Source organism: Dreissena polymorpha, chromosome 12 (assembly GCF_020536995.1).
Source record: "Dreissena polymorpha isolate Duluth1 chromosome 12, UMN_Dpol_1.0, whole genome shotgun sequence".
NCBI lineage: Eukaryota > Metazoa > Mollusca > Bivalvia > Myida > Dreissenidae > Dreissena > Dreissena polymorpha.
Window position 1 is genome coordinate 13,592,390 of NC_068366.1, and position 12,994 is coordinate 13,605,383.

General features: G+C 34.7%; 1 protein-coding gene across 1 annotated transcript; it reads left to right on the forward strand.

Annotated features, from left to right (window-relative positions):
- The first annotated feature begins 2,208 nt into the window (after nucleotides 1-2,208).
- Nucleotides 2,209-12,866, forward strand: LOC127852378 (sushi, von Willebrand factor type A, EGF and pentraxin domain-containing protein 1-like). Its single transcript, XM_052386337.1, has 10 exons — nucleotides 2,209-2,284; nucleotides 3,555-3,728; nucleotides 4,713-4,796; nucleotides 6,853-7,026; nucleotides 7,530-7,703; nucleotides 10,103-10,276; nucleotides 10,473-10,646; nucleotides 10,790-10,963; nucleotides 11,973-12,146; nucleotides 12,676-12,866. Exons 1-10 carry the CDS (start codon nucleotides 2,209-2,211, stop codon nucleotides 12,864-12,866), a joined length of 1,569 nt encoding a protein of 522 aa, XP_052242297.1.
- The last annotated feature ends 128 nt before the right edge of the window (nucleotides 12,867-12,994 follow it).

Genomic DNA, 12,994 nt, shown 5'->3' on the forward strand with positions numbered 1-12,994 from the left:
TTCCGATCGTATTCACATAAGTACTTAACTATTAATTATTTAACAATTATTGGTTAAAAACCTAAATTTGTCTATCTTTGTGGACAATAAATTGTTTAAATAAGCATTCAGTTACTGACTCTCTCCTGGAGAATCTTCACATAAAAACCACTTTGCCACATGATCTACTTAAGAAATAGTTAACCCCACTGAGGTTCCTATGGCATTATATAGTGACCAGCCAGGCTGAAACAAACCGTTACGGCTTCGGTCCATATACAGTTTTTGGCTGCCTGGCTGGTCACTATAATGCCGTTGGGACCGAAGTGGAGTTTACTATTTCTTATATTACACCGAAGAGTGTCTCCTGTATCATTGTACAGTGTTGTACCGGCTTTCCGTACTTTTATTTTTCATGCAACTGATTGCGCAAACGATGACGTATATCGCGTGACGTAGTTTCTCTGACGAAACATTCCAGTTGGAGCTAAATTCTCTGGATGTTAAGGACATGTCAGACGTGGTGTTTTTTTAACAGTTTGTTATTTGTTTTAGGCATCGAACGAATGCAAAACGTATTTCGGATTGTGTGTTTATCGTAGTTAATGTAAACTTCGATAGGAATACACTAAAATAGTGTGATTTTAAATAAATTTCGATAAAGGGATGGAAGAATAGAAAATGGAAGTGAATATCGTTTCGACTTTATTGTTAACGTTGGCATTGAGGTAAGCGTGTCGTTTATTCTAAATTAAGTTCTTGTTTTTTTACTCTTTTTAAAGCTGAAATAGTGTCAATGCTGTACAATAAAACGCTTCAACAAAGTGCACTTTTAGTGGTGTGTAACCCCGAACGGTCCATATACAAAAAATAGTGGCCTGTCCATATACTCTTAGGTTTCTCTTTCGCATTTTACAGACTGAAACCGGTCGTATAGATATAGAAGGACCAATATCTCTGAGGTGTAATATTATGATGTATCGTATATTCTACTGTTTGTTTGGTAATTGTGTAATTCTCCTAAAAATAAGCTCACATGTATGTGATTTCAAAATGTCATTGTTTTGTAACCCGTGAAAATGAATAAACATTCTGTTCTGTCCTGTTCTAGTCTAGCTTAATATTGCAATTATGTTTTATCTTCATGTATTAGTAGAAGGAATGACCGGCTAATAATCTCTATTTACAGATTGCCATAGCCCACCAGTCCTTATAAATGGTAACTCCCGCTTTTCAAAGACAATCTACAATTCGACTGCCACATTCACGTGTAGTTCCGGTTATGAAATTCACGGAAAGAATTCCATCACGTGTCTCGAAAATGGGCAATGGGAAATCCCCGAAGCGAACTGCACAATCAAGGGTTAGGGCGTCCTATTAAAGTTTTAAATGAAAAATAATCAACAATTGTAGTGACCTACGATAAAAAATAATCAGAAGCTAATTTTGAGACTAAGGCTTGTGCAACGCTTGGTGTCTGAAAAAGACACAGTACTGTAATATATGAAACAAAAAGGCATCAATGAGGCTTATTTCCTATGTTTGTCTGCATGTTTTTTCTTTGATGCAAGTAAAAAATTAAGTTTACAAACGCAGGACAATTTGCGTTCACATTATAAATCAAACAGAATTAACGTGAACTTATAAAACTCTTTACTGTTACGACAAAAAACGAATATTGGTTTTTTGAAAATCTTGAAAAGAGACGAAATAAATACTGTACTGTAATATAAGAAGCAACAAAGACATCACTAAGGCTTATCTCCTATGTTTTTCTTCATGTATTACCTGTGATGCATATGAAAATGTGTGTTTACAAACACGTGACAATGTGCGTTTATAAATAAATCAAAAACAAAATAAATGAAACACTCATGAAACTTTGTACAGTTATGACAAAATAAGAATATCTGCTTTTGGAAAAGAATCTTGAAAAGAGACGTTGTCCTTGATGGATATAACGTATTATTAGAGACAATAAGAGACAACTTGCATTTAAATGGTGAAGTCTATCGAGAAAAATTAATGGAGTTTACACGTCCACATCTATTCTATCTTAATATTTCAATTAATATGTTAACGTTTTTATGTATTGGTAGAATGATAACCAGCTAATAATCTATATTTGAAGATTGCCAAAGTCCACCAGTCCTGCAAAATGGCCATCATATCGTTTCAAAGACAACCTACAATTCGACTGTCACATACATGTGTAATGCCGGTTATGAAATGCACGGGAAGAATTCCACCACGTGCCTCGAAAGTGGAAAATGGGAAATACTCAAGGCGATTTGCACAATCAAGGGTGAGAAAATCAATTTTACCTTTTGAAAAGAAAGATAATCTTGAATTTGAGTACATTACAAATTACATTCATAGGCTTATTGTGATAGACTTAGGCTTATGCAGCGCTTTGTGTCTGAAATAGTTACTGTACTGTTATATATGAAACAATTAGACATCAATGAGGCTTTTCTGCTATTTTTGTCTGCATGTATTGTATTTAATGCAAGTGAAAATGTGTGTTTTTAAACACATGGTAATTTGCATTTACATTATAAATCAAACGGAATTAATGAGAACAAAGGAAACACTGTGTGCTATTACGAACAAATAATAAAATTGGTTTTTAAAAAAGAATTTTGAAAAGAGACGTTGCCCTTGATGCATATAACATATTATCAGAGAAAATTATAGACAACTTGAATTTTAAAGGTTGATGTCAATCGAAAAATAATTATGGAGTTTTTACGTCCAGCTCTCTCCTAGCTAAATAATGTTATTATGTTAACGTGTATTTATTATAATAATCAATGACCAGGTCATCATCTGTATTTACAGATTGCCATAGTCCACCATTCCTTCAAAATGGCCACCATATCGTTCTAAAAACAACCTACAATTCCACTGCTACTTACACATGTAATGCCGGTTATGAAATTCACGGAAAGAATTCCATCACGTGCCTCGAAAATGGGACATGGGAAATATTCGGGGCGAACTGCATAATCAAGGGTATTCTGTTCAACATTATTACTGAAAAATAATCTCGATTCTTGGTAACCAACCATTTAAAAAATAGCATTCGGACGCTTGTTCTGATAAACTTAGACCTGTGTTATGTTTGATGTCAGAAATAATCTGTAGCGTAATATATGAAACACTAAAGCCATGACTGAGGCTAATCTCCTTATTTACATGGATTATCCTTGATGCAAGTGAAAATTTGCGTTTCCAAACCCTCCACAAGTTGCATTAACAAACACTCGAAAATGTGCGTTTACAAAAAAGATAAAACGGAATTAAACGAGAACTCATGAAACCATGTACGGTTATGAAAATAAAACAATATTTGTTGTTTTTCTATAAAGAATTATAAAAAGGGAAGTTGATCTGTATTCTTATAACATACCATTACAGAAAATTAGAGACAACTTGAAATTTTACAGGGTGAGGTCGATCTAGAAATGATTATGGAGTTTTCTCGTCCTACTCTATCTTAGTGTAATATTGCAACGATGTTTACGTTTGTGTATTGTTAGAAACATGTCCCAGCTAATAATCTGTATTTAAAGATTGCCACAGTCCACCAGTCCTGCAAAATGGCCACTATATCGTTTCAAAGACAACCTACAACTCCACTGTCACATACAAATGTAACGCTGGTCATGAATTGCACGGAAAGAATTTCATCACGTGCCTCCAAAATGGGAAATGGGAAATCCCTGTAGCGATTTGCACAATCAAGGGTGAGATCATCCTTTTCAATTTATTTTTACTGAAAAATCGAATGTTGGTGACCAACCATTACAAAAATAACATAGAGAGGCTGATTGGGATAAACTTAGGCCTGTTCAACTCCTGATGTATGAAATAGATACTTTACTGTAATATATGAAACACCGAAGGCATCACTGAGGGTTATCTCCTAGTTTTGCCTTTGTGTATTATCTTTTATGCAAGTGAAACTTTGCGTTAACAATAACTTGACAATTTGCGTTTACAAAATAAATCAAACGGAATTAACTGAGCATTTACGAAACTGTGTACGGTTATGAACAAATAAGAATATTGGTTTTTGTGAAAAGGATCTTGAAAAGGGACGCTGCAATTGATGCTTTTAACATATAATTATAGAAAATTAGAGACAACTTGCATTTTTAAGGGTAAAAACAAATCTCGAATTTGATTGACAAACCAAAACAAAATTACATTTAAAGGTTCGCTGCGATAAATTTAGCCGATCTCAACTTTTGATGTATAAAAGAGATGCTGCATCGTAATATATTGAACTCCAAAGACATCACTGAGGCATCTCATATTTTTTATGCATGCTTTATCTTTAATGCAAGTGAAACATTGCGTTAAAAAATAAGTGACAATATTCGTTTACAAAATAAATACAACAGAATCAAACGAGCACTCATGAAACATGTGCGATGTTATAAAAATGATAATACATTGTTTTTTTAACAAGACTCATGAAAACGGTCGCTTCCCTTTGTGCAAATCACATATAATTGGATAAAATGGGACACAGCACGAAAATTAAACGTCCGCATATATTCTAGCTAAATATTTCAGTTATGTTGAAATATATGTATTGATAGAAGCAACGATAGGCTATTAATCTGTATTTACAGATTGCCATAGTCCACCATTCCTGCAAAATGGCCATCATATCGTTCCAAAGACAACATACAATTCCACTGCCACTTATACGTGTAATGCAGGTTATGAAATGCACGGGAACAATTCCTCCACGTGCCTCGAAAATGGGATATGGGAAATACTCGAAGCGAATTGCACAAACAAGGGTGAGGGAATCCTATTAAAATCAGCAATAATCTCGAATTGTTGTGACCAACAATACAAAAATAAAATTCAGAGTCTCGTTTTGATAGATTTAAGCCTGTGCAACTCTTGATGTATGAAATAAATTTAAGATCCCTTTTATTAATGCGTGGAGTCCACATGTTTTCAGCGCTTTGTGTATTGGATGTTTTACGTTGCTCATTTAAATATTCTTTCATTTGAAATCGGTCCTATATTACAAGAATAACACACTGCAGAAATAAATTGTTCGGGTGATAAGATGTATGTGAACAAACGTCGGTCTAACTACGCCAAAAATGTTAAGACCTATTTCAGGGAATAACTTCCACTATTCCCAAACAAATTGAAACTTAATTAATATAATTTCAAATATATAAGGATGTTCATGATAATATGTGCTTGCCTTATGATAACACATTCTTAAGAATATGCCATGGACCATAGCGGTAGTCGCATATCACTTTTTATACAATCTCGCTAAATATGTAATGTTTAATTAAATGGTACTATATCAAATTTAATGAATACCTTTATGATGTATTTATTCCGTAATATATGTTTCCTCTGTATACATCTAAAACTAGTTAAGTCTAACAACATTCTCACACTTAATGCGAATATAGCGTTTACAATATGACCACAGTTACTCATAATAACATAAGGAACCCGTACACTAGATATACAATTTTATTCTGGTCATCAAATGTTTATTGAATTAAATTGCCTAAAAGCATACTTAATATGACTTGAACGCAAATGAAAGCGATTGATCAATTCAAATCCTGGGCGGTTTTTATCTGGAATGCACAACAAACTGCACTTTAAAAGGTAAGGTGTATTTCAAAACGTGTTGTTAACACGGCCAATGAGAGTCATTCTTCGGACATTTGTCGTCATGCGATTTTTTTAACTTTCAGTATTAAATATATATTTAATTGCTTTATGAGCTTACTTCTTATCCGGCTTTATATCCAGATTGTCATAGTCCACCAATCTTGGAAAATGGCCACACCACCGTCGCAAGGACAACATACAATTCCACTGCAATATATGCTTGCTTTTCTGGTTATGATATTAACGGATCTAACTCCATAACATGCCTTGAGACCGGAGCCTGGGGTAAACTCAAGGCGAACTGCACCATCAATGTAACGATTATGACATAGCACACTCCGTTGTGGGCCTTCAATAATTGTACAGACCGCTAATTCGGCATGCCATCTTAAAATGGGCCCGCAAGCTGTTTGAATCTGATGCAATGTATTTGTTAACGAACAAAGTAAAAGACGGTGTCAGTTCAATGCCTGGAATCGGAAGTGAGCTGGTGTATGTCATGTAGTATTTCGCACATTGTTTATACCCCAGAAAGAAAGCGGTATAGATTAATCACTATGTAGATCAGGGAATGTCGATCGGGTTGTCGGTTCGTAGACCTTTCAGCATAAAATGATACAGATTTATTAAGTGAATTACTTCCACATTTCGCAAAAAGGTTAAACTTAATTTATGTTTTTTACAAAATTGAGCAAATGGTCCACACATCCTAAGTAATATATCATTTTATCTTAGCATATAGAGACAGTGGGATATCAGGCACTTTTTAAACGATCTCTTGTCATACGTATTATTTTAATTACATGGTAATACGTAAACAAATATACAATATCTAAGCGATATATTTGTATCCGAAGATATGTGTTGTGTACATCTACAACTAATTAAGACTTAAAACAAAACACATATTGTTTTGAATAATAACCATACATATCGATATCTAATTATAATAATATAAGAAACCCGTAGGCAGATATAAATGTGGTTATTATCCTATTGGTTGTTTCTTTAATATAACTGCCTAATTGCATGTATGTTATTGTTCGACGATCTTAATATTAATCCGGCTATCTTTGCAGAATGTTTAGGGCATTGATCCATGGTATTTATATTGTTGTCTTAACATGTGTCGATTTGTGCATTAACTGTGTCTATAAATCCGAATGTCTCCGTGTTCTTAGAATCAGCCCATTTTTATTTCAGACTGTCAAGACCCACCAGTACTACAGAATGGCTTCCACGATGCAACGACCACGACGTATAATTCCACTGTCATGTACTCGTGCAACCCTGGTTTTATAATGTTTGGTGAGAGCTCCATCACATGCCTCGACACTGGGAACTGGAGCGAACTGCTTGTCAACTGCACCATAAAGGGTGAGATTGTTGGGTTAATACTGTACAATATCCACACTAGTGCTGTTATTTTTTAAGAAGTTTAATAAGTGTATCAGTTTGAATGATATATTGATTGTGTAATTGTATCAACATGTATAACCTTTATTTAAAGCCTTCTTTATCCTATTTATGGCATAATTGAAATACCTTGGATAGATTGTGGAACTCCACCAGCGCTGACGAATTGTGATCACACATTTGATAACACCACCGTAAACTCCACCGCAGAGTATACGTGTAAACCAGGATTTGACCTAATTGGAATGAGAACCATCAGTTGCAGTGATACAGGAATCTGGAATGCACTCGCGGCAAACTGCACTATAAAAAGTAAGGAGGTTTTTTTAAACAACATCTTTTGTGTAAATAGTATCATTCAGAGCCGTTATTGGGATATTTGTCGTCATGTAATCATTGTTTAAATTCCGTTACAAAATACATACTTTTTTATGATCGCACTATAAATGCCGAACTTAATTCAGATTGTCATAGCCCACCAGTCATGCACAATGGCAACTTAACGGTCTCAACGACAACCTACAATTCCACTGCCATATACACGTGCTCGTCTGGTTATGATATACATGGACCTAACTCCATAAGATGCCTTGCGACTGGAGACTGGGATAAACTTGAGGCGAAGTGCACCATCAAGGGTAAGATATTTTTAAAAATCAAAGTACTCAAAGTACTGGTGAGGCGATTTTGCTAAATTTTGTAGTCGTTAAAACACTGTACACCGTGATGCCAACCAATCACCTTTTTGAAAAAAAAACACATGGAAGTAAGGAAGGGTGACAGGCTGTCAACATTATATGAGTTAGCTCTTGGGGTTTAATGTAAATGCTGCTTTTTAAAGCAGTCATTGTCATGTTTGCCAATTGATAGCTAAACTGCGAAGATATAATACACTTACCCAGCTCACAACTAGACATAGATTTGATAAAGACAAGCATTGCAGTAGTTTCTAATTAGTACAGTAAGTTTTTTGGATCGTTATTGTCTAAGTACACGGGCCTCCGTGTGTGTCAAAGTATAAAGTAAATCCATTCAGTATCAAGTAAGATACGGCACATGTTACTTTTAGAGCAATTGGATACTAAAGGTCAATGTCAACCAGGGTTAAAGGGATCTTTTCACGTTTTGGTAAATTGACAAAATTGAAAAAAGTTGTTTCAGATTCGCAAATTTTCGTTTTAGTTATAATATTTGTGAGGAAACAGTAATACTGAACATTTACCATGGTCTAATATAGCCATTATATGCATCTTTTGACGATTTTAAAACCTAAAAATTATAAAGCGTTGCAACGCGAAACGATTGAATAATTTGGAGAGTTCTGTTTTTGTCGTTAAATTTTGTGAAACTACGAAGATTGCTTATATAAGGTATGAAATACGTCAAATATGTGTACTCGGCGGAATAGCTCAGTAGGCTAAAGCGTTTTTACTTCAGGACTCTGGCAGGACTCCAGGGGTCGAAGGTTCGAAACCTGCTCCGGGCAATGTTCTTTTCCTTTTTTAAATTTTATTCTTGATTTTTTACTGAAGCTTTTACGATCCAATTTTTACATTTATCACTATAAAGCATTTAATGAATAAGTTAAAAAATGCCAAAATCTGTGAAAAGGCCCCTTTAAGGTAAAAAAATCAACCCAGTTCCAAACTTGACATAATTTGATAAAGACAAGCATTGCAGTAATGTCTAATTAGTACAGTACGGTTTCTGGATCGTTCTTGCCTTAGTACGCGAGCCTCCGTGTGTGTCAAAGTATAACGTTAATCCATTAAGTATCAAGAAAGATAAATGTTAGTTTTTAGCAATTGGATACTAAAGGTGAATGTCAATCAGGGGTTAAGCTAAAAAAAAGTCAACAGAAAGGTATTGTCCAAAGGGGTATTCTGTCCACGAATTTAGTAAATTCATTCCAAAATAAAGTAGGGAAAAAAGTAACACCTTCATTGTACTCGAACCCCACGACCCCGTGCTTTACAGTATCGTTTTTTTTTGTGGCGCATTAATACTAACACCATGCGATCGGAGCTATTTTGTTTGCGAATGCAGAATGTGAAGATGCAAAGTGGTTGGTTGCAGTAAACGACTTCTTTCTTTAGTATGCGTATACCATGTTACCTCTCGGCCGAATTGCAGAAGGCAATCGCCCCAAAAACTGTTCAGATCATATCATAGAGCGTTATGGGCCAACTGGCATTTTATTGACCGAATATTCAACATAAACTCTTGAAATGGGCCGACTAGCTGTGTAAAGCTGTATTTTTTGTGTTGACAAATATAGTAAAAGTCGACGTCAGTACTTTGCGTGAAATTCCAATGTAGTATGTTTATTTGTCATATATTATTTCGCTTAATTGTATACTTCGGTAAGAACGCTGTATAAATAATCACTGTGCCGGTCGGTGGTTGTCGGTCGGTTTGTCGGGCAGTCGGCCTATCAGCAATAAATCTTACCAGTTTGTTCAGCGAATTACTTCCACATTTCGCAAACAAATTGAAACCTTCTTTATATAATTGCAAAATTGTACGGGTGTTAATGACAATTTGTGCTTGCCCAATGATCTGCAAAATCATGATTTATATGTCATTTATCATAGAAGACATCAGTCACTCTTTATACGATATCATGTAACAAATATTATTGTAATTAAATGGTGTACTTTCAATAGTTAAATAATATAATAACGATGTATTTTTGGAAGCTATATTTTGTGTACATCTCACACTACTTAATACTAACAACATTTCCAGACCTTCGAAAAACAGACCGTTTAAATAATAACTACTTATATCAACAATTACTCATACAATATAAGAGACCCTTAGTTTATTTAATGCAAGTTTCCATATACATATATTTTTATTGTTTTACGATCTAACAAAAAATAAGGACCCTTTTCCAGATAGTTTATGAAATACATAAATTCATCCATGGCAGTTATGGTTATAAACGTACCTAGATCTTTGTCGACTTCGCAAGTAACTGTGTCTATAAATATGCATGTTTCTATGATTTTTGAATCATCCATTGTTATTCCAGACTGTCAAGACCCGCCAGTTCTGCAGAATGGCTTCCACAACGCAACAACAACAACGTACAATTCCACTGCCATATACTCGTGCAATCCAGGATATACAAAGTTTGGTGAGAACTCAATCACGTGCCTCGACACTGGGAACTGGAGCAAACTGCTTGTAAACTGCACCATAAAGGGTGAGATTCTTGTGCTTATACTGTACATACTTCACACGACTGACTTTAATCGTATGTTTTATGAGTGAATTACAAACGAAAATGCTTTTTGTTTATTTTAAAGATATCATGAACGTATAATTTTATCAAGATTGATGTCTTTCTTGTGACAGCTTTGTATATTTTATAAACTGCATTTTTGACTTATCTGAGACAGATTGTGCAACTCCACCGGCGCTGACAAATGGTGGTTTCACATCTCATAACACAATTTTCAACTCCACAGTAGAATATACATGTAACCACGGATATGAATTAATTGGAATGAGCACCATCCGTTGCCTTGAGACAGGAAACTGGAATTCACTGGAGACACACTGCACTTTGAAAAGTAGGATATATTTTAACAAAATATATGTTGTAAATAATATCATTCAGAGTAGTTCATGGGATATTTGTCGTCATGTAATAGTTGGTCCGTTATAGAATGTAACATTTCTTATGATGGAACTATTAATCCCGCCTTAAATCTAGATTGCCATAGTCCGCCAGTCCTGCAATATGGCTACTCCAACGTCTCCAAGACCACCTACAATTCCACTGTCATATACACTTGCTCTTCTGGTTATGATATGCACGGACCTAACTCAATTACATGCCTCGAGACCGGATACTGGGATAAACTCGAAGCTAAGTGCACCATCAAAGGTAATAAGATGCCTTAAAAATTATTGAGATAAAGAAATACCTCAGGCCGTTGAGGGCCTTTTAATATTTTATAGACCGAATATTCAGCATATCTTGATATTGGTTGGCTAGCAGCGTAAAGCTGATGCGTTTTATTTGTTACGAAAAGAGTAAATTTGACGTCAGTCTAAAATTCGTGGATTTGCAAAGCGTTATGTTGTATGCCATATATTATGCTATACATTTATGTTACAAGTTTATTCAGCGAATTCCTTCCATATTTCCCAAACAAATTAAAAAATCCTTTATATCATTACAGTTGTGTACGGATAGTCGTGATACTTTTTGCTTGCCCGGTGATCCAAACAATCCTGAGTTTCTTTATATCTATTATAGCAGACATATCGGAACTGGGATATCAGTCACTTTTAATACGATCTATTGTAAAGTTGTCAAAGATGTTTTAATTTCTGAACATAGATGTTGTGCACATCTAAAAAAAACTTAAGACTAACAACATTGTCACTCCTAATTAAAACATACCGTTTGATATAATAACCATCCATATCTAAAGTTATTGTAATGATATAATAAACCATCGGATCACTTATTAATTTGTATTTTTTTTACATCAAATTGTTTATTTTATGCAAGTGCTCAATTACTTATTTGACGATCTCACTTCTAATCTTGGTCAATTTCAAAACGTTTTGAAAATAATCAATTTATCTATGACAATAATAGTTATATCTGCTGTAACGTTTGCTGATTTTCGCAAATAACTGTTTTGTTTAATCTGAATGCTTAGATTTTCTTTGAATCATTTCATTGTTGTTCCACTGTGAAGATCCACAAGTCATGTTCACAATCCACACTACTGCTATAATATTGAAAGATGATATATAAGTGAATTTTAAACGAAATTATTTTTTTTAAGATATATTGAAAGTATGATTGTATCAGCATGGATACTCTTCTTCTGGAAGCTTTCTTTATCCTATATATTGCATGTTTGAATTCTCTGAGACAGATTGTGGAGCTCCACCAGAGCTGACGAATGGCGATCGCACATTTCATAACACCACCGTCAACTCCACCGTACAGTATATGTGCAATCCAGGATATGACCTGATTGGAATGAGCACCATCAGTTGCCTTGAGTCAGGAACCTGGAATTCACTGGAGGCAAATTGCACTATAAAAAGTAGATATATTTATTTAAAAACATAAATCAATGTTCTTAATAGGGTAATTCAAACCCGTTCATTTGAGTTTTGTTGTCATGCTATAAAGTTCCTTTAAAGAATATTTAATTTTTATGATCGCACTAGTATTACCACTGCAAATTCAGATTGTAATTGTGGAGATAAAGATATAGCATACTCAGCTGTGCCACATCATGCATTTAATTGACCGAGTACATAGAATTAATTAGTTAAGATGAGTTACAACCTTTTGGTTGATATGATTGATGGACTCACAACGATGTTGTATTATGCATTTTTGACCCGTAACATATACTCAATCGTTTCAAACCCTCGCTAAAAATGATCTGTGATCCATTCAATGAACCAAAAAAGTGTCCATGTGCTATGAACTACATAAAGTAAATCAATAAATTCAGAGCAGTACTTTCTATACCTTGCCTTAGTACTCGTTTCTACGTTCTAGTTATTGTCACAATAATTATCAATTAGTCTTGATTCTTAGAATAACTTCCATTGTTGTTCCAGACTGTCCAGACCCGCCAGTCCTGCAGCATGGCTTTCACGCCGCCACAACAACAACGTATACTTCAACCGTCAAATACTCGTGCAACCCTGGTTATACCATGTTTGGTGAGTGCTCCATCACGTGCCTCGACACTGGAAACTGGAGCGAACTGCTTGTCAACTGCACAATAAAGGGTAAGATTCATGAATAAGTAGAGTAAAGCCTACATATACAGCGTGTGTGATTTTATATACAGCAATATCATACTCCGTTGTTTCACATAATGCATTTTGTTAACCGAATACAGAGAAAATAGTGTGAAAAATCCACACTTATGCT